General features: G+C 38.0%; 1 protein-coding gene across 2 annotated transcripts in view; it reads right to left on the minus strand.

Annotated features, from left to right (window-relative positions):
- Positions 1 to 26016, minus strand: part of gnai2b (guanine nucleotide binding protein (G protein), alpha inhibiting activity polypeptide 2b) — an 81210-nt gene that overhangs the window by 23339 nt on the left and 31855 nt on the right. For both annotated transcript variants that reach the window (XM_067460459.1, XM_067460458.1), the window contains exon 2: positions 4004 to 4046. In XM_067460459.1, coding sequence (XP_067316560.1) covers positions 4004 to 4046 — 43 coding nt within the window. The remainder of the gene's footprint in view (positions 1 to 4003; positions 4047 to 26016) is intronic.

The raw sequence follows: 26016 nt of genomic DNA on the forward strand, positions 1-26016 counted from the left end.
TTGATTTGTAAATAATAATAAACAACCGATATCCTGATATAGAAATTAAACCTAAACCTAAAGTGTTACATATGCTAAGTTAGGGGGGGCTAACTGCATAGCCTGCACTGGGGCCCATCATTAGTAAGTTACGCCACTGGGTGGAGATCCACTTTGCGACGCGACTGAAGCGTTGTGAAGCTTCCCGTCATTTCTGCGTTCAAATTGGTTCAAATGCAGCGCTGCCTTCCCGGAATGCTGTGCTGAAGCGTTGAAGTCGCTCGACGTCACCCATAGTAGTAAAGTGGAGCGTGGCGCCTGGATCGACTGGATCTGCACCTGAGTGTTTGCGGCGTGCATTTCCTCTCTCTCCCTCTAGTCACGCGCGCGTGCACCCTACCGGGAGAAGAGCCCGTACGGCCCATACAAGGACCTTCCGGTCTATTAATGTCAAGTAGACCCATACTCGAAAAAAACTCGCCGAAACTTGTGAGAAACCGGAAGGAGTATTTTTAACACAGAAATACTCCATCAAACGTCCAACATTAGTTTTTGAAACTTTGACTATGTTTAGGATGGGAATCCAAGTCTTTAACAGTGTAAAAAGCTCAGTATGCATGAAACAGCATTTCACCCCCCCTTTAATAAAGTGAGTGATATTACATTTGTTTAAAAAAAAAATTACTTTGGTGTCTCTGGTAAAGCCTGAGTCTGACTTGTTTTTATTTGTTGTTGTTTTTCCGCTAACATATGACCAGATATCATTACAATTTCCACATTTTTATTTGTAGAGCTAACAAGTGTCAACCACTTTATCTAAATAGCAAGTATCATGCCATTTAGATGAGGGGATTCTTTTTTTAAATGACAGCAAATGTCTAGATTGGGTAAACCCAGCCGGATCTGCTGGCGATTTGTTTTCGCCCTGCAGCTCAGTCTGGAAACCTGTACATATTTCTATCCTGCTTCTGTTAAAAATATGCGGGAACCAATAACAGACTGGCTCATCCACCTGATGCGCTATTGGCAGGTTTAACACAATAATAGAGAGAGAAGAGACGGATCATTGGTCTGATTGGTCGAAGGACTATCCAATTGTGTCCAGAGTCGTTTGAACTATGCTCGTCGGTCACACCTCTTGTGCCTTAGAAAATACAGAGCAGACTCACAAGAACAATGTTCAATCTTAAAAGACTGAATTTGTTCTGGTGATTGCCAGCCAGACAAGCAAATGTCATTTAGGGGTCATAAAGACCCCAAAGAGCTTAGGCTTAGAGCAAAGGGTTAAGAGCGAAATTAAGAAAAAACATGTCTAATATTGAAAATAGTATTTGTTTGTATTCAAAATGAAAAATATACTATGCTAAAGTATGCCGAGTGGAATTGACACATGCTTAATCTTGAAGGACTGATTGCAGAATGAGGGTTACCATTGCGTGAGTAGAGCTGCACACAGAAACAAGTGCAACAGTTTGGCATCACGAGGAGATGGATGGCGTCGCCTGTAAATCGCGAACAGGATGAGGACATTTGAAGTAAAGGAAGCAGTACTACATCTACATCACAGTGTGGAAATGAAACACGCTTTCGGTTCACTCCTCCGCTAGCACTCCACCTTGCACATGATGTCATTTGTTCAAAGTGCTGTTGCTGCAAATAAATATGTGACAAATGAAGCATGGCTTTATTACTAAATATAAATAGTGTGCACTTGCATCTCAGCAGCTCCAATGAGCTCATTTAATGTCAATGTGTGATTTATCAGGCTCAAAGCAGCGTGGCGTTCCTGAGTAATGCCTGCGACTGACTGCGCAACTTCAGCGATCCTGAAAGACCATTACAAAAATCACACCACATGATCTGATAAACCCGGGTACGACATGCATGTAGACAGCGACTGAATCAAAGTCAATCGTCATCAGCATGTGCTACAAACAGAGCAAGATGAGTCGCACAAATTGTGGTTTTTATGAGCACTGAAAAAAAGAGGAAGCGGAAGAGGAGAATATGGACATGGTCATGGCTCTGGAAAAGAGGCCAGCCTGATGTGCCAGTTTTGTAAATTGAGCTTGAGGTAAATAGTTGAGTGCCAATGCCGTGTTGATCAATACGCCGTTTCATGATGCATTTTTATTAGCTAGTCAGTGGGGCTTTTTTTTAATTGCGAATTTGAAGTAATATTTCCTTATACATACTTGTGTGTAGATTTTTGTTGGAAGCTGACTTTATTGACAGTATTTACAGGCATTAAATCTTTTCATTAATGATATTGTTGCATTGGTTTTTCTTTATGCCTTTTTGAGCTCTTTCCGTATATTGTGCAGTTTGCAAATGCCTGTATTATCGATTTTTCACAACTTCGTTCTTCGTTGGCTTGATCAGTTGCGGACACCTACATTTGAACTAAATTGCCGATCTGCCTACATTGACACTATATGATAATTGAGCTGAGCTGATAACCTCACTGTTTTCTCTAGAGCGGCTGTACAGCCAAATCAAAATCTATCACATGATCTTCCTGTTAACACTGTGAAGCTGCTTTGAAACAATAGGACTTTGTAAAAAGCGCAATATAAATAAAGGTGCTTTAATACGTGTTGCTCCTAGTAAAAGTTCAACTTCAAAAACCGCATTTCTAAACCAGCGCCTCGTGTTTTAACCCAAGCCTGCAGTCTCCCTCTCAGATACTGAAGCTTTCGCGCCTCGATCGCCCCCCGGTGGCCGGTCCCAGTATAGCTGCCTCTCTGTGATTTCTAACAGATGCGAGGCGCACTAAACAATAAAACTACACTTCAAATATTTTCCCCCCAAAGTGAGTTTATGTCACTGAAGGCAGTTATCATCACGATTTCATTTCAAGTGTTCGTTTTTAAAATAAGTTTAGTTTGAGTTAGTTATTTGATGCTATAAAAATGGGGTGTGTGACGTCATGATTGACAGCTGAGACTGACGTCTTCTCTGAGTGAAGTTGTCACTGAGGCACTAACGGACTTTTTGGGGGGATTTTTGGGAGCAGATTGGAGCTTTAGCTTTAATCTCTACATTTCCATAACTGTTTATTTCACACCAACATAATTAATTGTTCTGCATCTGCGTGAGTGTGGGCGGGCTTTTGATATCGCAGCTGTACTTCCTGCTCTACTTCCTGCGCTCTACTGCGCAACTCCGGTCCCGAAATCGCTACTGCGCAGACTCGGTCCCAAGATGTCAGCGCCGTGCAGGCCGCCTGAAAGCTTTAAATATGGCAAGCGGAAACGGATGATGTCGAGTCGTCCATATTTTTTTACGGCCTATGTTTTAACCGCAGAAATGCATTCTGTGTGAATGGCCCTTAATACTCTGGTTTGCCGTAGTGAATGTTTGACAGGTCTCGAAAATGACCTGGACCTGATCCATCATCTTTCCTTTTTTTGGTCCTTATCCTGCCCTGACTTCATGAAAACATCTAGTAGTAGAGCAAGTGCAAGTGCTGGAAATCCATTTGTCCACTGCTGACACTTCATGGATTGCTTTTCAACGGCAGACACCACGAGAGCGCACGCTCACAGTCGCTTTTTCAATGGAGAAAGCATTTTCCACACGCTTTTTTAGATGCGACAATGGACAATGTGATTTAGAGGAAAGCATTTATTTCATAATGTGATTTTCACCCAACTTTCAATTCTTTTACTTCAATGAAAGGTTAGATTTTTGCTCTTTTTATGAATGAAAGAATAAAAGGATAAAAAAAAAATTTTTTTACAGTAATATTTGATCATATTTACAGAAGTACCGATAATTTTAACCACACCTGCATAGTTGAACCGTTTTCATTTAGCAATAAGATCGCGTGGGTGTTTAATTAGAATTTAATAAGGGTGTTGAATGGAGATTTTACAGATGAATCATGCAGCTCTATGCAATACAAAATCAAAAGAAAAATGAAGTAACGCAATAACAGTTTTATCCAAAATCATGCATGCCTAATAGAAACAGTAAATGGGAGTGGATGACAAAAATAGACAAGAACCGTTTTCCTACTTACTTCATCTGTTTCACAATGGTACTCTTCCCTGATTCACCAGCACCTGAAGAGAGAAGAAAACAGAGTGAATGACTGAGAATGCAAAGCAAGCAGTCAAACAAATAAATGAAAACACTGGATTTATCCATGAAAATCACTGAAGCTCCAACTTGCATGTTGTCAATCTCACTGAATAGCATCGTCCTGTTTTAAATCAGGGGTTACATCATCTCAGCCGCTTGTGCCTTATTGTTTAGATTTTAGGGACTTTTATATGCTTCATAGTGCATTCATGACATACAGCCTCTCAGTACAGAGTACAGACCACAGCAAGATCTCAGGTATTCTGTTGGGACCAAATATCCCCAATACGGATAGTAAAACCTGAGATAACCAGCCAGCGGTCCCCACATTCAAAAGGCTTATAAATCATACAGGATGCGTTTTTTTGAGAAAGTAAAAATGCAGAATGTTTCCTGTGATGGGTAGGTTTAGGGGCAGTATAGGGGGATAGGATGTACAGTTTGTACAGCATAAAACACATTACGTCTATGGAGAGTCTCCACAAAGATAGTGAACCAAACCACTTCCTTCACTCCCAGTGATGATTTTAGCCTAACACTGCTCACTGAAGCTGTGCCAAAACATCTGCTGTCAAAACTTGTTGACGTAGCCTGGCCGTGGCTCTGGCCGTGGCTCTCCGCTTGTTGTTATTTCCACTGCACAGAAGCCTGATGTTCTGAGAGGCAGCTCAAGTTCACCAATGTATACGGAAAAGGTCTGGGAACAGTTTGGATTATTCCTGCATAAAATACTGGCATTGTGTGTCTAAGTAATAAAAGCGCAGCTCTGAGCGGGTCTGCATCTGAAAACGCAGAGAGAAAGAAACCCTCTTCCGGTCCAGCCTTGAGTGGAAGATGTGAGATGAGAGGTCATTCATTCAATTACTGTGAGTGGACAGATATGAGTTACGCTCAGGGGAGAGGAACAACTATATCAAAAGGCTTTCAGTGAAGTCTAAAGTTTTTAATCAGATCACATTAGCTGGTATAAATCAAAATCTGCCAAATGCACAGACACTGAATATTTTTTGTTTATCATGCTTGCTAGAAGAAGAATTGCTGGTATTTAGGGATGTTTCAACATTTTGTACGAATCAAAAAAGCTCATGGCATTAATATCTGCTTTAGGATGCAGCCACAGCATTGTTTTTTGTATGGAAAAAGCCAAAAAGCCAAAAAAACCAAAAAAAACTTCTCCATTTCATTTTCTTTTTAGATGTTTTGATTTAGCAGGAGTTGGAAATGGAGAAGCAGCATCTGCACAGAAGTGCCGTCAGCAGCCCCGATAGCAGCGTCTCCTCGGCCATCTGCTGAAGCATTCAAACACCGCTACCTCTACCACACACACTCCACTCACTATTTTATATATTCAAACCACACACAAAAATAGCAAAAAGTGATTATAAGTTAAATTAATACAATTTAAGAATTAAAAAATAAAATCTAAAATAAATAGTGCTGTCAAATCGATGAATCACACCTAACAAACATTTTTGTTCATATATGTGTGTGTTCTCAAAGTGCTTCACATATGCATAAGAAATAAGAATACAATGTGTAAGATTTAAAAATAAAAACAAGGATGATTAAAACGGTATGAAAATAAAAAATAAATAAAAAATGGTGATAAATATTTCCCTATCTGCCGGTATTTTTAAGTATTTATTTATATATTTATTGCAAGCAGTCGTCCCTGCAGCTGAAAAACACCCCCACAGCATGATGCTGCCACCACCATGCTGCACTGTTGGGACAGGTGATATTTTTCTCCACACATACCGCTTAGAATTAAGGCCAAAAAGTTCTATCTTGGACTCATCAGACCAGAGAATCTTATTTCTCACCATCTTGGAGTCCTTCAGGTGCTTTTAGCAAACTTTCATGTGTCTTACACTGAGGAGAGGCTTCTGTTAGGTCACTCTGCCATAAAGCCCCGACTGGTGAGGGCTGGAGTGATGGTTGACTTTCTCCCATCTCCGACTGCATTTCTGGAGCTCAGCCACAGTGATCTTTGGTTTCTTCTTTACCTCTCTTACCAAGTCTCTTCTCCTCTGATAGCTCAGTTTAGCCGGACAGCCAGCTCTAGGAAGGGTTCTGGTTGTCCCAAACGTCTCCCATTTAAGGATTATGAAGGCCACTGTGCTCTTATTTCTGCAGCAGAAATCTTTTATAACCTTGGCCAGATTTTTCTGTGCCTTGTCACAATTCAGTCTCTGAGCTCTTCACGCAGTTCTTTTGACCTCCTGATTCTCATTTGCTCTGACATGCTCTGTGAGCTGTAAGGTCTTATATAGACAGGTGTGTGGCTTTCCTAATCAAGTCCAATCGGTAAAATCAAACACAGCTGGACTCAAATGAAGGTGTAGAAGGATGATCAGAAGAAATGGACAACACATGAGTTTAATATATGAGTGTCAGAGCAAAGGATCTGAATACTAGGACCATGTGATATTTCAGTTTTTCTTTTTTAATAAATCTGCAAAACATCATGGTAACACTATTTTAAGGTTCAGTTATTAACTAGTTGCTTATTATCATGCATATTACTAGGATATTGGCTGTTTATTAGGACTTATAAAGCACATATTAATGCCTTATTCTGCATGACCTTATTCTACATCCCTTAATCCTACCAAATACTTAAACTTAAATGCTACAAAAACGACCTTACTAACTATTAATAAGCAGTAAATTAGGAGTTTATTGAAGCAAAGGATGTAGGATCCCCATACTAAAGTGTTACCAAAAATGGCTGCAATATAACAGAGTGAAAAATTTAAGGGGGTCTGAATACTTTCCGTACCCACTGTTTGTATATTATATATATATATATATATATATATATATATATATATATATATATATATATATATATATATATATATATATATATATATATATATATATATAATCTGTTTCTGTACAAGTGTGATCTTGTATAAACTGTTGACTTCCAGGTCCTCATCTGGATTAATAATTTACTTTTATTGTTACCTTTGACCTCCTACAATGTAATGACTGCACTGATTGTATTGTCCACTGTACTTTGAACAAAGGAAAAAAAGGGCCTTAGGAAAAGAACAGCTCATCACAACATTGGCCTCCGAGCGCAGACACCCGAGAGACGCTTACACAGCGTCCCCTGAGCACCGCTACTGTACCGAGAGCTCATGGGACGCACCATTACACCAACTCCACCATATTACTATAATACTAACTAATGGCTAATCGAGAGAGAGAGAGGCAATAATTGATCCTTACGAGACTTGAATAACAAGTGAATTGTTTATTCACAAACCCATAGAGGGTAAGAGTCGGTGTAATTGGAGACAAAGTGTTTTAATACACACCAGACTCATAAACACAACTACGTATTTTGGAGCTTATTCATTTGGTTAGGAGTTGAGGATAAGATCAGGTGGCAAAAGACACAATTACTTAATATAACAGAATAACATCTAATTAAACCAGTTCTTTAAACAGGTCATTAAAAACAGCTGCTTTATAATCAGTAGTGTTTGCAGGCATTAATATTACTTTTGCTCAAACTTGGGGTTAGGGATTATTATGAATAACTCGCTTTACATCAGGGACATTAATCATATCTTAATTTCTTAAACAAACCAAAAAAAGCATTACAAATTCAATCAATGAACCTTTAACATCCATGAAATCTTTGCACTCAAAAAATGCTGGGTTAAAAACAACCCAAGTTGGGTTGAAAATGGACAAACCAATAAACTGTGTTGTTTGAATGGATCCATTTACTGGGTTCAAACAACCCAATTTGTGGGTTTGTCCATTTTTAACCCAACCTGGGTTGTTTTTAACCCAGCATTTTTTAGAGTGTGCACTCCACAAAAGGTTCTTTACATTAGTTAAATATTCTTCACACTAAGAATAAATCGGCTCCTTTGAGTACTGATCAATGAAAGGGTCTTTGAAGAACCAAAAATGGTCCTTCAATGGCATCGCTGCAAAACTCCTCTTTTGGATCTTTATTTTTAAGGTTAAACTGTGTAATAAAAATGAAAGAAATAAAGAGAGAGAAGCAAAGAGATGTGTGATTATCAGGTCCTCTTGTCTAACAAAGGCCTCTATGTGCGTTTGGCTGGCAGAGAGGATAGGCCGCCTCTGTTTGCTATCATTTGGGCAAACATCAGTGCATCTGAATGAGACCCTCACTGGCCTCATGGCAATTAGTAAGCAGAGGAGAACATGGTGTCCTCATTCACAGAGAGAAATGACAAAAAACGTTATCGCATAATACTGATGCATGCAAAAACTGGACTCAAATATTACTAACACAACAATTCTGTATGCATGCATGCACATGCTAACAATGTATCCTCTGGAAATTATTCCTGCAGTTTCACAGACAAGGCTTAAGTATAGTCCCAGACTAAAATATTGCTAACACAAAAATTCTGTATGCATGCATGCATTTGATAACATTGCATCCTCTAGAAATTCACCCAATTTCACTAGATAAGGCTTGAGTCTAGACCCAGACTAAAATGCATATTTTAGCTTGTTTTAACTGAAATCAACCATCCTAAAATATGTCAGTGACACAGCAAGATGTGCAGAAATTCTAAAAAATGTGCATAAATAATTTATCTGATAAGACGACGTGCATAAACTACAATGGAATCACATTTAGCGAATAAATCCGTCGATGCGCAACAAACAATACAGGTGACTTTGCCTCAACAGTTTATAAATAAACGATTTATTTGTTGCGTTTCATATGTGAGATCTGATGAACAAAGGAAAGAAATCCCCAGTTGCAGCAAGATATTTTGCACCATTTTCCAGGGAATGATGATTTTGTTCTCTTGAACACGAGATGGAAATGCTGCTTTATTCGCAAATGTTTTACGCAACATTCAATCTTGCACAAAAGTTAAATTCACAATGAAATATAGCAACGGAAACATAGCTATTGTTGTGTACAAACATCACAAAAAGTTCATTTTGGCTGATACCGATGACCATTAATTCTAATTACCAATGACTACAAAAACAAGTCTCACCATTAAAAGGCAATTGATGTTCTCATTATAATTTCATGCAGCCTATATGCCAGACTTTACTTTCCTTTTTTTAAGTGATTTCAATCATATTTCAAGCAATTCAAACCCATCATGGCGAACAGTGTGAAAATGAAGCGTCTCAGCTGATGGAAATAATACATTATACAAATATTTTTATTGTGCCGATAACATTAAAAACGAACATATATTGGCTGATTCCAATATGGTGGCCGATATTTTGTGCATCCCTATAAAAAGTGCCATTTTAAATTCCTCTAGCATCCGAAGAAAATTTACCAAATATATTTCAGTCAATATAAAATCTAAATGAAAATGTATTTCAGCAACATGTGCTATCTGGGAACATTAAGCTTCATTCATGATACAATAACAGAACAAATTAATGTAAATTGTTCACAAAACCATAATTGTGCAAATTGCTTAATTTTAACTCATTCAATGATTGATATGAGATGGAATACCTCAAACATTAGAGCATGGCGTTATAGCTAAGCCACAAATCATGGCTTCGATTTCCAGAAAAACATAATCTGTTGACGTTAGAAATATCTGTTGCATTATATGCCAATAATGAGTCCAAAAAAAATTGCGCCCCGAGTTTGCATGCCTCTAACTCAAGATTTATTAAAGATATCTTTATACCATTAAGGTATTAACATTTATTTAGGTATCTTCCTTTTTAAAAGGCCCCATATGGTTTCGAGGGACTTTAAAATGAAGATACTAAAAGGAAAGTTTGTTAAAAAAAACAAAAAATAAAATTATATTAAGATACCTTTAATACATCTTGAGTTATAGGCATGCAAACTTGGGGCAAAAAAAAACTAAAAGTGCTTTTTCCCCATTTTTGAACCGTCACAGTTGGCATTTAAAGCAACAAAGATTGCTAAAGGCAACAGATTTTACTAATAGACCTGTCGATCTCCGTGAGAAAAAAGAATGATTCTGCCATCTTTCTTAAGTCATTTTTACCCTCCTGTGATTTGGCTCCAAATTGAAATTTGTCATTTTGACCCACCCTGTACAAAATAGTTACAAAAGACATATTAAACGTCACAGATGTATATTTACTGAGTAATCCACTATTAATCTAGCCTAGAAATCTAGACGCACCCTAGCGGCAGCAAATCTAATCTGCCGCGAGTGTCGTCTAGGAACTCTCAATACCCTTCTGAGCTGTATTCCCCCAACTCTGGTCAGGCCAATCACATCGTGTATAGAGTCGGTGGGCGGGGCCATAATGACGACGGCCGAGTTGCGTTTGCGTGCTTCTAGTAAACACAGAAACTGGCGAACGGCGGTCTTTCGAAACAGCTTTGACCGCGACTCTGGAAGACTTGGAGTTAAGCTTTTCTCTGAGAAAAGAACAAAGAACGGCACTGAAGTCATTCTTAAAAAGGGAAGATGTGTTCGTAGTTTAGCCGACCGGATACGGCGAATGTTTAATCAGTCAGCGAGCTCCGCTTCACCTTCGTTGCTCTGGTTGGTGTAGCGCTATCCTATCGCGTGCAGAGGGAGTTTAAAAGACAACCGTTTATCCGCCCCTCGGATTGAGCCTTGTCTATGGTGAGTTTCCAGACCAAACATCTTAATGTGGGTCTGGCTTGTCAGGCTACTATTAATCTTTCTTCAGGAAAAAATATTCACAAAAATCAGAGATTTGAGCAGGACAAGTTACTAACACAAAATGTGGTTGATTTGACACACAATGAGCCAAAAGTGTCTGCCAAAAGCATAACTATAAATGAATTACATAATGGTTTTACGATTTACACAAATTCCTTCTCCTCATGTTTTACGAATGAGCCTCAATGTTAACTGTAATATAGTATGTATCCGTAATCTAATAACTACAAGGACAAACTCCCATCTAAATCTCTATTAATTCCATCAGCCTGTTCACTCCCTGTTCGCATTTCTATTAGGGCAGCTTTTAGCAAGCCACACTGCCTTCACCTGATTTAACACACTTCTGCTAAATCCAATTTATCTGGAAGAATAAAGAATCTATTTGCAAGTGCTTAAACAAGTATTGCTCTCCCAGGTCAGGCCATCGATTCACAAAATCAGCAGAGCAAAACTGCAGCCATGCCATTGTTAGCGCCATAACTGACTAAATTCAACACATTCCCAACGCCCTGAAGGATCGCGTGGATAATTTCATAAATACTTTCAGTTACTAAATTTCATTTGTATTTAATTTAACACATCCGTTTTGTACACTGGAAAATGCACAGATTTGGTACAACCATTTTTCCACTGTGGTTGAGATGGATGTGGTATTTATGTTTGACCCATGTCCAGTAAATCAAAATGTAATGTGTTGGGATGTCCAAACATTGAGAGAGTGGCACAGAATGATGCGGTTGAAAAGCACTCGTGTGCCAGGGATTTTTCTTCCATAATGGAAAAATGACTGAGGGAAAGTAGAGATGCAGAAGAAATAATACAGAAATAAAGGAGGGTAGTATGGCTGGGTGGATGAAAGAGAAAGGACATTTGAAAAAGAAGTGTATATTACCCTAACTTCATGATAAACGGTTTTTTTAGTTGCAAAATTACATTATATTATATATACATACATAATATTATACATATATATATATATACATACACACACACACACACACACACACATATATATATATATATATATGGTTATTTAATAGGGCTGTGCTGAACAGAACAGATACAGAACTTTTACTTAATTTCACACAATGACATGAATGATTACATCTTGGTATGCACAGAATATTAAATATTAAAATACATTTTGGACATTGCAAAATATATTGGATAAAAGTGTGGTGTAACATAACTACTTAATCACTTTTGACAAAATGAGGCTGAAAAATATATATTTTTCTAAAAGAAAATAAAACCTTTTCAATTTGGCAGTGAATAGTTTGATGCCGTGAAACTTTAAACATATGATTAGTAGCTGAAAAAGTACATGTAAATGAATTAATCTAAAGATCAGCGGACTGCCTAACATTTGAACTCTATAATTACCTGAGGACGTTGCCCACAGGCAGAAAGAGTACAGTTTGAACTATCACGAGTTATGGTCTTTAGTGATAGATCATCACAATGAAGCTTAATTAAAAAACAAACCACGTGAGATCAGTTTGCATGTGCTTTACAATCCACCTGTGATGGAAAGACAATTAGAAATAGGAGGCATTTCTTTTCATTGTAGCCAAAAACTATATTTAGAGCACTGAGTATTTACTGCAGATGGGCAGACAGCCAAACATGACACCGCAGCACTTGATCTTATTAAAAAGGAGAAACACTCCTTTACTATTGCTCTGTACTCGCTCGTTTCTGGACAACTTTGGGATCTTGTATTGCTCATGCCAGTGTTTCCCGTGACAGGTTGTCGTGTGCCATGGATAATGATCAAATTACCACACAAAAAAGAAACCAATAAAATGCTACAAATAAGAATTCGTCACTGTCTGGCAGAAACCTAGTATCTCTATATTTTGTCAATTGTGTTTTTTTTCAAAACTTTTGTAAAAACGATTGGTCAAAGTATTAAAAAGAGCTTGTGACTAAACCATGCAACTCCATTGGCTCCTCAAACTGTCAGTCAAACCTCATGACTCCGCCCACCTCTATCCTGAATGAAGCGCGGCACGCAGATTGGAGACGGATCGCTGCTTGTTTGCAGTGCAAAGGTAAATAATACTTTTGTTAAAATTACCAAGTCAGGTTGCATTTTGAGAGCTGTTAAACAGATTCTTAAACTCCTCTGATTGGCCATTGTGTTCAAGCGCTCAACATATATGTCTGTGACTGGCTGTAATGATCAACACTTCAAAAACATGTTGTAAATAGACATCTTTGACACGCTTCACCGAGCATTTACAGGAGCAGTTGAACGCTGTTGTCCATCAGTGGATCGCTAATATATCCGCTGATAGACGCCTGGTTTCACAATGACCAATCAGAAGTGTTTAAGAATCTGTTCAACGACGCACAAAATGCTAGAGGGAAATGCTGGTATCAATGTGTAAAATTTCAGTCGATCCTTTTGGCAACACTACCGTTTTATTTACTCAAGAAACAGTCTATAAGGGCTAATGTTTTTTTATTTGAAGAGCAGAGAAGAGCTGTCTAGTTGGCATCGTATCGTATGGCCAATATATCGTTTTAAATATCCTGTGCATAGTGCTTTATCTTTATTCACGAGAATTTGGCCAAATGGACTCAAGAACAAAAAATGAGCACCCATACAGGTAACAATAAACTTTACAACCTGTAAAATACTTGATGAAAATGTAATGCAATGCACTTGCTGCTGTTCTAATGACGACAAAACGAAATCTCTATCATTCGCTGGTGAAAACTGTACTCATTTGATCTTGGTTTTCATAAAATGTTAATATATAATGACACATGCAAATATCTGACCATATATAAAGCCACAATAACAACTTTGACGACTGTTTATTTAAAAACACATGAGGTTTCCGCCCATCAGCGACAAAATGTAATTGAGTTGTTTTATCACCAACATAATATAGCTAGCTAAACACAGTATATGAACATATTGTGTTCCTACTTAAGCTTGTTTCTCCTTAATATGAGTACTATATTATAATATCCAGTTTAAATATGCCAATTTGAAGCAATGCATGTTTGTGCAATTTTGTTATTTTAGTGTGCAGTGGTGTGCAGTGGGATTTTTTACTCATCAAAACTGTGCCGTACCCAATTCAGTGGCTTATGCAATACGTTAAATGACATCTAATGCAAGTCTACGGGATTAGACGAGTAAAAGCTCTCTAATGGGCAGTTATAGTAAAAGCACTGACGTGTAATATTTAGAGTTATCAATTTCGAACAAAACCCTTAACTTTAAAGAGGCGTTTCCTTTAGCATTTAATCTGTTCTTGCATGTTTGAGATCTGCAACGTTACAAAACTCAGTCTCCCACAAAAGGATTTATTATATATTTTATTATCTAACAGAGCATAGACCTGCCAAAAACACCTCGATTGAAGTCTAGATATTACAGGCATACATAAAGAACGAAGGCGAGGCTTCAGGGAATTGTAGTGTTGTTGCCATAGACAGTAAAAGAAATGGACAGAGCTATCCCATTGACTTCAACGGCGGAAAAATGAGGCCAATCAGAGGCACTCACTTCCTGATGGCTGAGCGAACTGCGCCGGCTCAGACTGAGCTTGAGGACGTAGATGTGACGTGAGCCTCCTGTCTGACAGCTGTAGGTCTTCTAGTAGTTGTGGAAAGTGAATCTGAATCACATTGTTTAAATATTTTCTCCCGTTGCTTATGGCTCTCTCTGGGCTTTTCCCCATTCTTCCCCCTTGACTTTATCAGACTTTATGTCTCCACGTCCCCCCGACTGCCTCATAGACAGTAAAGATTGCCTCTGAGCGTCTCCTCCTGTCTATACGGTAATTTCTCAACTGTGCGACAGAGTCGCGTTGGTTATGACGCAATCGTTAGCCTATTTTTACAAAAACAGCTTCTACGGGGCGATAGTGTAAGATACAAGGTGATTGAGCCTTTTATGCATTGTCGTGTTTCTTTAGAAATAAACAATGGACAAATGGAGTCTTTAAACGCCTCAGATGTAAAGTTATTCACTGTCAAAGTGACTCAAAAATGAATGGGAGTCAATGGGATGCTAACAGCAGGTGATGGCTTGGTTAGCAATGGCCGCCCCTATGGGGGGAACGCTTTCCGAGCGCTAGATTACCCGCTTGGTTGTCACCATGTTGTGAGCTGAAAATAGCCAATCACAATGCACTGGGTCAGCTGGCCAATCAAAGCAGACGCTTTCCGGAAGGAGGGGCTTTGTCGAATCTGGAAGTCAATCAGAATGTTTCAGACAGACTGGGAAAAGAGGTACTGCAAATTGTTTTGTTTGTTTGTGTTTTTTATTAACATTAAGGCTTGTTAACTTCTAGTGCACACAATAAACAAAATAAGAAACTTCTGAAATAGCATCATATGACCCTTTAAAACACAAAAATATTAATGCAAAATACTATTAATTATCTTCTAATGCACAATATAAAAACATACAGGGCTGGATATAGAAGACTATTATTTGGAGGCACACGTCCATAAGCTGGCTGCCTGTGAACCAAATATCAACATAAAAATCAACCAAGAATATCTCTCGGAGTAAATAAAGAGCAAACGTGTCATCTTTAATGGTGCAAACCGAACGCACTCTGCCTTTTCTCACCAGCCCGGCTGAAAAACTAACTCCTATTGGACGCATCTACTGGAGGAACTGCCTTTCATGTTGGCTCCATAAGTAACATCAGCAGAATATGGTGGAGGAAGTATTGCTCAGGTCAGGACTAATGGCTTCGTTTGATCTCTGCTGGCCCACGTAATTTGAGCTAGATTAATCCCTTTTCTACATCACAGGTTTGAACTTTGTTCAAGCTGGACCGCAGAAAATTCATTAATAGAGATCTGGTTTTCAGAGGCAGACGGACATCAATCATAAACAACGATAAAATCAATCATTTCTGTGAACTGCTTTACTTCTTTAACAAACACAATATACACTACCGTTTAAACGTTTGGGGTCGGTAAGATGTTTTGGACTCACCAAGACTGCATTTCTTTCATTTGATTAATACAGTTGTTTTGTAAAATATTCAATACATATATCAAAGCTGAATTATCATTACTCCAGTCTTCAGTGTCAGATGATCCTTCAGAAATCATTCTTAATATCATTGAATCTGTATTTCAGTATTTTATTTTTATTCATAAATCATTACTATTGTCACTCTGTACATCAGTCTGTGGGTTTTGCAAATATTCAGCCAATGAAAAGGGTTAAAAACTGCTTGTTTCCAATGCCAGGGAAAATAAAGAACAGTTTCTTTGAAGAAGTGCAGCGTTTTCATTTAAGGCAGATTTTGGTCAAATGTTAATAATATAATAAAACATTATGAGATATATCGGTCACCATATCCATATCGGCCGATATAGGTTCATTTTTAATGTTAGCACTATCAGGCCGATAAGAAAATTTGTCCGACATAAAGCAGATAAATAAATGTAATATTTCCTTCAACTAAGACACTTCAGATGCACACTGTTCACCTTGATGGGTTTGAATGTCTTGAAATATGATTGAAATCACTTTAAAAAAAAAGAAAAGTATGGTACAACGTGCAGCTGTGCAACAAGTCTGTCATATTGGCGACATGAATTATAAAAACATTATTATTGAGTGCTTGGGACATGGCTTTTAATTGTGAGACTTTGTGTTTTTATAAATCAGGTTCTCAAAAAATGATGTACAAATTTGGATTTGGATTTATCGGCCAATATACCAGTTATCGGCTTTCAAATATAAAGAATTATCGGTCAAAATGTTCACATCAGTGCATCCTTAGATATGAGAAACTTATTCAGTTTATTAGAGGACTTATTATTAAATATATACATGAATGATTGTGTATTTATTTATAGGCTACATAATATGTGTGTGTACTGTGTATAATTATTATGTAAACTATTTTGGAAACACATACACACATACACACACATATGATACAATTATATAAAAAGAGCTCATTTATTATGCACACTGATTTAAATGCACGCACGATATGAATCTGAAGTTTGTCTTTCGAGGTGAGGCTGATGTTCAGTGTCCCTGTAGAGAAGGACTGTAATGATATCTGCGGGGAATCCTAATCAGATAACTTAAATCAAGCCGCAGGGAAAGTTTAATTACAACTGCTGCTCTTGTTTTCTAACTCTCAATGAGACTATTTTCCTCCTCCCTTATTTCTTTTAGTCCTGCATTGAGCCTGTCGGGGCCCTCAGCGCCTCCTCTCGCTCTCCCGGGGCCCAGAGCTCTCTTCCTGCACTTGTTTTTCTCTCCTTTGATCACTTTTTGTGCTGTAACGAAATGCCAGTCAGAGAGTCTCAACTTCACCTGTCTCCTGAGGCTCCTTCCTCTTCTCTGTCATCCATTACGTTTTCCTAAAGCAGATTTGTTGTTTCCTGATAATTAAATTATGGCGTTGCATGCAGCGACCATCAAGTGCAAACACACTCACACTCTCTCTCTCTCTCTCTAAAGGTCATAAGCCTGTGAGTTATAATCCCTATAATTAAATGCAGTGTCATATATCTTATGATCAATGCTCAGTCATATTTAAATGCTGAATCATGCTTTTAATGATTGTACTGACCACAGGAGGCTCAGTTCTGCTCTGCAATACATTGTCACGCTCACATCATACATATCTTGGTATAATGGGAAAAAATATTAAAATAATATGATTTCCAAAGTGGTCAGTCATATAAATTGATGGTATTAGTTTGTGTTACTCTAAAAAATTCAAAATCATTTATTATTTCGAAAAATATATACAATTATAATTAAAATATAAAAACGTAAAAATGTAATAAAATATATTTATTACAAAAATAATAATAACATTAATTATAACAATATATTAAGGTGATCATAGGAAAGAGTTTCTAAGATGAAGAACTTCATACACAAGTCCAAACCTCCCACCGAATACAGAAATGTATTCGGCCATTTATAAGCAAATACTTCTTGTTTAATTTTAATTTATTTATTACTAAGCAGTTTCACTTCGTGTCCAACCTGTCAAAATATTGGAGAGAAAAATATTTAAGCTGACTTTACCTAATTAAGTTAATAAATAAACTGTTGTAAAAACAAGTTATTATGATACAAAATATTTATATTTCAAATTAATGCTGTTCTTTTGATCTTTGGATTCAAATAATCTTGACAAAAGTATCACAGTTTCCACAAATATATGAAGCAGCACAATGGTTATCAACATTTAAATAATCATACACGTTTCTTGAGCGACAAATCATCACATTGGAATGATTTCTGAAGGATCACGTGACACTGAAGACCAGTAATGATGTTAAAAATACAGCTTTGATCACAGGAATACATCACATATTGAAATATATTTAAATAGAAAACAGTTTATTTTAAAATGTAATATTTTACAATATTATGTTTTTTATATATTTGTAAACCTTAATGCAGTCTTGATGAAGGACTTGGTGTACCTTTTTTATAAAAACTCCAACATAAGCATATTCATCTTTTAAAAGTTTAAAACATGCTGAAGGTTCCTTCTGCCCTCATGCCGTCCAGAACCAGTTTCTGCTCCCAGTGAAAGCCATTACTGCAACAAACACATCAATTCATCCTAAACGGAATAATAAAAGAGCGACAAGCTCCTATAAGAAAAAAATAGGCACCAAATTACTAATTAAGTGCCACAGTGTTCCTTTAGTCTCAGTCAAGTCAAGTCGTCTGTATTTATATAGCGCAAGTCCTATTGTTTCAAAGCTTTACAGTGTTAACAGGAAGATCATGTAACAGAATCTGATTCGGCTGTACAGCCGCTCTGGAGAAAACTGAGGTTATCAGCTCATTTCAATTATCATATAGTGTCAATGCAGGCAGATCGGTAATTTAGTTGATATAGTTAATTTAGTTTAGTAATTTAATTTATTTGGATATTTAGTTAAAAATGTAGTGTCCCCAACTGAACAAGCCAAGGCAAAGGCAACAGTAGCAAAGAAGCAAAACTCCATCCGGTGGCATAATCTTAGTCCTCTGTCAAATGTTTTAGTTTTTAATCATATTTAGTCAACCATGTCCATTTTTGTTTAGTCAAATAAATGTCTGAGCATTTTAGTCTAGTTTTCATCATACTGCATTGATAATCCTGATTTTGCTCAAAATTATAAAAATCACAACGATTGTTGTAAGTTGATAAATGTATTTTTACATTTCATCAGAATTGTTGAATTTTTTACCTAATATAAGCAAAAATCAAGAGAATGTGACCCATACGCATGGTTTATTTGACCTCATCTAGTTTAATGTTTTATTATAGGCTGTTTATCATATAGGCCTCATGGAAAAACTTCCACATTACTTTAATAGTTTTTCTAATAAAACAACAGCAACAACCACTTTGTATTGTGGCACAGAGGTTGTGTAGTTATTCAGCGAACACAATCGCAGATAGTCCAGAGATCAATGCATGGATTTATTAGTTCCTCATTGAGAAGGTTTGATGGCAGATTTAGCTGCTCATGAGTCGTGACAGAACACAAACCGACTGAATGACATTCACTCAAGCTGAAAATCTCAAATGGAGAAGCTGAAATGCAGCTTACTTGTCTATTGGTGTATTCAGATGATCCGCGCGAAAGAGAGAGAAAGCTTTTATTACAAAAGTATATATTTTTGAATGCTTTGGAAATCCTTTTAGTTTATTTTTTCCCATTATACCAAGAGATGCATGATGTGAGCGTGACATTGTATTACACAGCAGAAATGAGCCCCCTGTGGTCAGTACAATCATTAAAGGTACAATTTTGCAGTAAAAGATCCAAAAACCACTAGGCCAGAGTTATTTATTTTGTTCAGTACCTACAATATCTCAAATTTTTCCAACTATTTGTAAATCGTGAGAGAATTGCTCTTTTAACCAAACAACCAGGACGTGTGAGGGCGTGGCCTGTTGATGGCGTCGTATCTGCATTACCCTCGGATTTCCGGTTTTATTTTTGCAGAAACGCTTTACTCAGTGTGAACTAGTGTCACAGCAGCCGCCGAGCGAACGCACAGAGCAACGTCAGAACATCAACACACTCAGATGTGTCTAATATGATCAACAGAGCTACGTTTCCTCACACTCATGACTGGAAAAGAGGAAATGTCGCTGGCGAGTGTGGTATAATAAATGTCCTGCTGCTCGCGAGGTGTGTGTTGTTCAATCTCTCCAGCCGCAGTGCTCAGCTCCTCAACACTCGCTCCTGCTCTGCTTCCCTACAGTAACGTTAATAATCACATCCATAAACATGATTTCTGCCCAAGTCCTATCCCGATTATTTCCCACCAGCTGTGAGGTGAAGAATACGTCCCAAGATTCTGCGCTTAAAGTCCCAGTGAACCGGAAGTAGCGAGTGAGTTTTCTTTAGCGCTCTGATGCATTTCTAAGTGAAACAGAATATAGCATAGAGGGCAGAGTTTTACCTAAGCGCTCCTCCTCTCCATCTCTCGCTTATAGTAGACTAATGGGTCAAGGGGATTAGGTAAGCATTTTCAAACCTAAGCCGTCATAATGACATCCTCTGAGAAGGAATGACACTTCCAGACCAGAAGTTTTAATATTTGATTAAATATCACCACGGCAAAAAAAACAATTCTGTGTATTAACTTCCACAGATTGATTGTTCACCCTAAGACGTTTAATATGTGCTAACAAATAGGGTCAGTTTTGATTTCAGAAGGACTTTAAACTTTGCGTCATCAAACTAAACCAGTGTTTTGAATAGGCGACCTCTAGTGGGCAGAGAATTTACATAGTGCACCTTTAGGTGCATGATTCAGCATTTAAATATGACTACGCATTGATCATAAGATATATGACACTATTTAATTATAGGGATATAACTCACAGGTGTATGACCTTTTGAGTGTAATTGGAATAAAGCATTTTTTTCATGTTGCAACTGTAAACATGGGTTGCTAGATTGCAAATTTTAAGTAATACACCGGATAGAATAAGTGTTCTTTTAACACGTTTTTATTGTTTAAACTACATTTTAGTCTGGTCTTTTTTCAATCAAAATAAGGTTGATTTTATATCTGTTGGTGTTTGCTAGAATCCATGATGCCATGTGTCTGAACAAGAAGTCCAGGACCTCCAGCAAAAAAATAGGCCCTTAAAAAAAAGGTGTATTTAACCGTGGGCATGGGGTCTTTATCCCTGTTTGGGATCTGGTGTGTTTGCTGCCAAAAGACTCTTATTTAAGAGTCATCTGACCACAGAAGAGGTCTGACACTGAATCTGCTGGAGTTTGTTTCTGGTTGAGCGAGGAGGATTGTTCTTCAAACCCTCCCAAACAACATGTGGTGATGTAGGGGTCGTTTGATCAGTTATTTTAGTCTTTCTGAACTAATCTCTGCGATTCTCCATCTGTGATCTTGGAGAGTCTTTGTCCACTCAACACACACACGTCAGATTCAGAACATCTTAAGTTGATTGAACTTCTTAATTTTTGCCCTGATGGTGGAAATGGGGATTTTCTCTTTTCTTATTTTGTGAAGTTCAACAATCTTTTGCTGCACATCTGATCTATATTCTGTGGTTTTACTCATTGTGATGATGGTTAAGGGAATTTGGCCTTTGTGTTTCCTCATATTTATATGAAATATGAAACAAGAAGTCATACCTGGACAGTTTCATTGTTCCGAGTCACCCTGGTGTGCTATTAATGTAAATATTAATGAGATAATTTACTCATACAAAATTCTAGGGGTGCCAATAATTATGGCCAACTTGCTTAGGAGAAAAACATTTCTCAATGTGATTTTCACCACATTTTCAATTGATCATCTTTACCAGGGGTGCCAATAATTCTGACTTCAACTGTACATTTTTAAATCAAAACGTAAATTTATATGGTCACCAGTGACGTTCAGCCAAAAAAAATAAGTCACTTATTGGTCACAAACACGACCGTTTTAGTGGCAGTCTGGTGACTTTTTTACCTAAAGTTAATTCTATTCAACATTTCCACAGCTCGGAGACGGAGGATTAGCCTTCAAAAGCAGCAGAACTGCCCAAAAAGCATCTATGAAGAAAATCTGAAATCATCAAATTTGATTGTGAGATTTCGGAAACTTTGTCAATTGATGGATAAAGAACGTTATTTACATGATATATCAATTGATTGATACACATCTAAAACATGCTGTTCTACAATGAGCGGTGTAGATGTGCGTTTGTCTAGTGCTGCGAGGAATTCATAATACCACCAGCAACATAAAGGTCAGAAACTCCACTCTGTTTTTTATTATATAAAAAAAAATACATCTTCTAGAACGCTGATGACTAAGATTCCTTTGCGTCTCCAGTTCTATTATTCATCCTAATACAATGGCAGCTTCCTCTTCGTGTGCCTGATTCAGACAGACAGCTCCCAACTGCCTCATGTCGTACAGTAGCCGTGGAGGAAGTGAGCAGAAATGGCCAACTAGAGCTGGCAGTAAAGGTCTGCACTGGCATTAAGATCCAGACCCTGCGACCTGACCCGACCGGTGCGATCAAACTTGATGACCGAAACATGAAAATCAGACCTCACTATTATATCTCTCCAACCTCCATGACTGTTAGCAAAATATATGAAATCACTGATATCTTTTATTTTATTTATTCATTCCAATAATATCTTAAGCACCACCGCCAGTTCTAAGTTATGTTAAAATGACAAATAATATGCTTGATTGACTGACGTTGGGAGTGTACGTTACTATGTATAATATATAATAGTATAAAATTCTATTGCCAAGGTGTGCATATGTTTATACTATTATTATTTATGTTTGTATGCATGTATGTATGCACGTATGTATGTAGGCACGTATGTTTGTATGCATGTCTGTTTGTATGCATGTCTGTTTGTATGCATGTCTGTTTGTATGCATGCATGTCTGTTTGTATGCATGTCTGTTTGTATGCATGTCTGTTTGTATGCATGCATGTATGTTTGTATGCATGCATGTATGTTTGTATGCATGCATGTATGTTTGTATGCATGCATGTATGTTTGTATACATGCATGTATGTTTGTATGCATGTATGTTTGTATACATGCATGTATGTTTGTATGCATGTATGTTTGTATGCATGCATGTTTGTATGCATGCATGTTTGTATGCATGCATGTTTGTATGCATGTATGCACGTATGCACGTATGCACGTATGCATGCATGTATGTATGCATGTATGTATGTATGCATGTATGCATGTATGCATGTATGTTTGTATGCATGTATTTTATTATTTATCATATATAAAAGTTAACGGTCTGAATTAGAAAAACAATGCTTTCAGCGCTGATAAAAATAAATAAATGCCAACATTTATTTCGCATTCAATTGCTTTAATGTATATGCTATTATATATCAGCCATTGAAAATCCCATCCTGATCGAGCACTAATCCCAACCAAATCAGATTCTGCACAGGAATAATCCAATAATTCATAATACATTCGTAACTCCATATGCAGTATACAGTATGCGTCTGATAACACAAAGCGTTTTGTTTGTCATTCATAATGCCTGCTGGTATTGTCTTGTAGAACCTGCTTTTGCTCTGTTTAGTGGCTAAAGCCATCCAGGCTCGAGCACAGATGAATCATGACCGTCAGCGATTACATCCAGCTTCATTTTTCCAACACAAAACCCCTCATTTCTACAGATCCTCTTTTCTATCGACGTGAAAGGCCCGACAGACTATTCCTGTCGTTCAAACACACTCTTGAGTCGTGCCACCGGGTACAGCGTGTGAAATGAATCCTGAAGTGGAACAAATGAAAGACATGGAGAAAGTGGGTCAGAAACTCAGCACTTCTGCATGCTGCACTGCGGTGGTGCGCGAGCACGTCAACTCCCACTTCCACAGCGAATCCAGGCTGCACCGCACACACTGACAACATCTGAGTTTACATCCAGCCGAGGCATTATTTCCTTCATTTATGCAGCTGTCAGGCTCAATAGCCCAAGCTTTAGACAAACAGATTGAGCCGATAAAGAAAAAACGCCTAATTGTAATTGTATGGCTAAGCAAGAGACAGATTGAAGGTAATAAACAGGATAACCAAAGGCGAAGCTTAATCCAAATGGAAAGGTTTGTTTACAGAGGAGGATCAGATACTGCAGTAATGCCACGATGTACTAATAGATGTAATGAACATCAAACCTTCTCAACAGAACATTTGCAACTACGGTCATTCATTTACCGTCTTAAATACATTGCGAGCGATTCATCAGGACACGGACTTCCAAAGGAAAAAAAAGAATGTTTATAAATCTTTGAAAAACTTACTTCTGAAATCATTTTCCTTTCCGGCTAGCATAGACTTCAAATCAAACAGACATATGTGACCCTGGAGCACGAAACCAGTCCTGCGTCTCACTGTATATTTGTGGCAATAGCCAACAATACAACGTATGGGTCGAAATGATCAATTTTTCTTTTATGCCAAAAATCATTATATATATTAAGATCATGTTCCATGAAGATATTTAGTAAATGCCCTACCATAAATATAATAAATGTATTATTAGTAGTAATATGCATTGCTATGACTTCATTTGGACAACTTTAAAAGCGATTTTCTCAGATGTTTTTGCACCCTCAGAACTTTCAAATAGTTGGATCTCAGCCAAATTCTGTCATATCCTAACAACCAATACATCGATGGAAAGCTTCGTTATTCACCTTTCAGGAGAATCTGTTTACATCTTAATTTAAAAAAAAAAACTGTATAGTTGTCCAGGGTCACATATTAGACTGATTAGACTATTGAAAAATCTCAACAATAGTAACACAATTTAATGCAGTCAGTATACTCATTACCAATGGTCACACTGGTGTGACTGATAGTAACGGTTTCATTGTGTTGTGGCTCGTCTGCGTTGTGTTGTGGCTCGTCTGCGTTGTGTTGTGGCTCGTTTGCGTTGTGTTTCGTCTGCGTTGTGTTGTGGCTCGTCTGCGTTGTGTTGTGGCTCGTCTGCGTTGTGTTGTGGCTCGTCTGCGTTGCGTTGTGGCTCGTCTGCGTTGCGTTGTGGCTCGTTTGCGTTGTGTTGTGGCTCGTTTGCGTTGTGTTTCGTTTGCGTTGTGTTGTGGCTCGTCTGCGTTGTGTTGTGGCTCGTCTGCGTTGTGTTGTGGCTCGTTTGCGTTGTGTTTCGTCTGCGTTGTGTTGTGGCTCGTCTGCGTTGTGTTGTGGCTCGTCTGCGTTGTGTTGTGGCTCGTCTGCGTCGTGTTGTGGCTCGTCTGCGTCGTGTTGTGGCTCGTCTGCGTTGTGTTGTGGCTCGTCTGCGTTGTGTTGTGGCTCGTCTGCGTTGTGTTGTGGCTCGTTTGCGTTGTGTTGTGGTTTGATTTAGTACAGATGCATTAGTGGGCCACCGTACATAAGTAACAGTCGTGTGTCCAGTCTATTCTCTGCTATGTGTCGACCTAAAACGGACACTTTTCAAAATTTTGAAGTAGCCTATTAAAATCATTCAGATATTGCATGCCGTTGCACAGTTATATTTATGCATTTAGCAGACGCTTTTATCCAAAGCGACGTACAACTCAGGAGTACAGGAAGCGATCCGTCAAGAAGAGGCAAAGAAATGCAAAACGTGCCCTAAATACCAAGATTTGTATTCTACTCAGAGTAGCAAAAACCAGAAAAGGGAAGAAGAAAAGAGAAATAGAGGAGGAAGAGGTTTTTTTTCTCTTAATAATAAGATTATGTGCTCATGGAAGAGATGAGTTTTTACCTGTCTTTTGAATGAAGCGAGTGATTCTGTCGTGCGTATGGAGGACGGAAGATCGTTCCACCAACCAGGAACAATGAAAGAAAAAGTTCTGGAGAGGGATTTCATGGCTCTCTGTGATGGTACCACAAGCCTCCTCTCATTAGCGGAGCGAAGGCTTCTGGTGGGTGTGTAGACTCGTAGGAGTGAGTCGAAGTATGCGGGTGCTGAGCTTGTGGAAGATCCATAAGCAAGAGTCAGAGCTTTGAATTTGATCCGGGCAGTGAGTGGAAGCCAATGCAGAGAGATGAATAGAGGTGTGACATGAGCCATTTGGGGCTCATTGAATACAAGACGTGCCGCAGCGTTCTGGATCATTTGCAGTGGTTTGATTGCACAAGATGGAAGTCCAGCCAGAAGCAATAGTCAAGATATGTACATTTGCGATATTTCGATAATTTCGATATATTGCACAGCCCTATCCGTGACATTCCAATAGAGGATATGCTGTATATACCGGAAAGAATAATGATTAGTTCACCTCTCGAATTTCTCATTTCAAAG

The sequence above is a fragment of the Pseudorasbora parva genome, chromosome 12 (assembly GCF_024679245.1).
Source record: "Pseudorasbora parva isolate DD20220531a chromosome 12, ASM2467924v1, whole genome shotgun sequence".
Taxonomy (NCBI): Eukaryota; Metazoa; Chordata; class Actinopteri; order Cypriniformes; family Gobionidae; genus Pseudorasbora; species Pseudorasbora parva.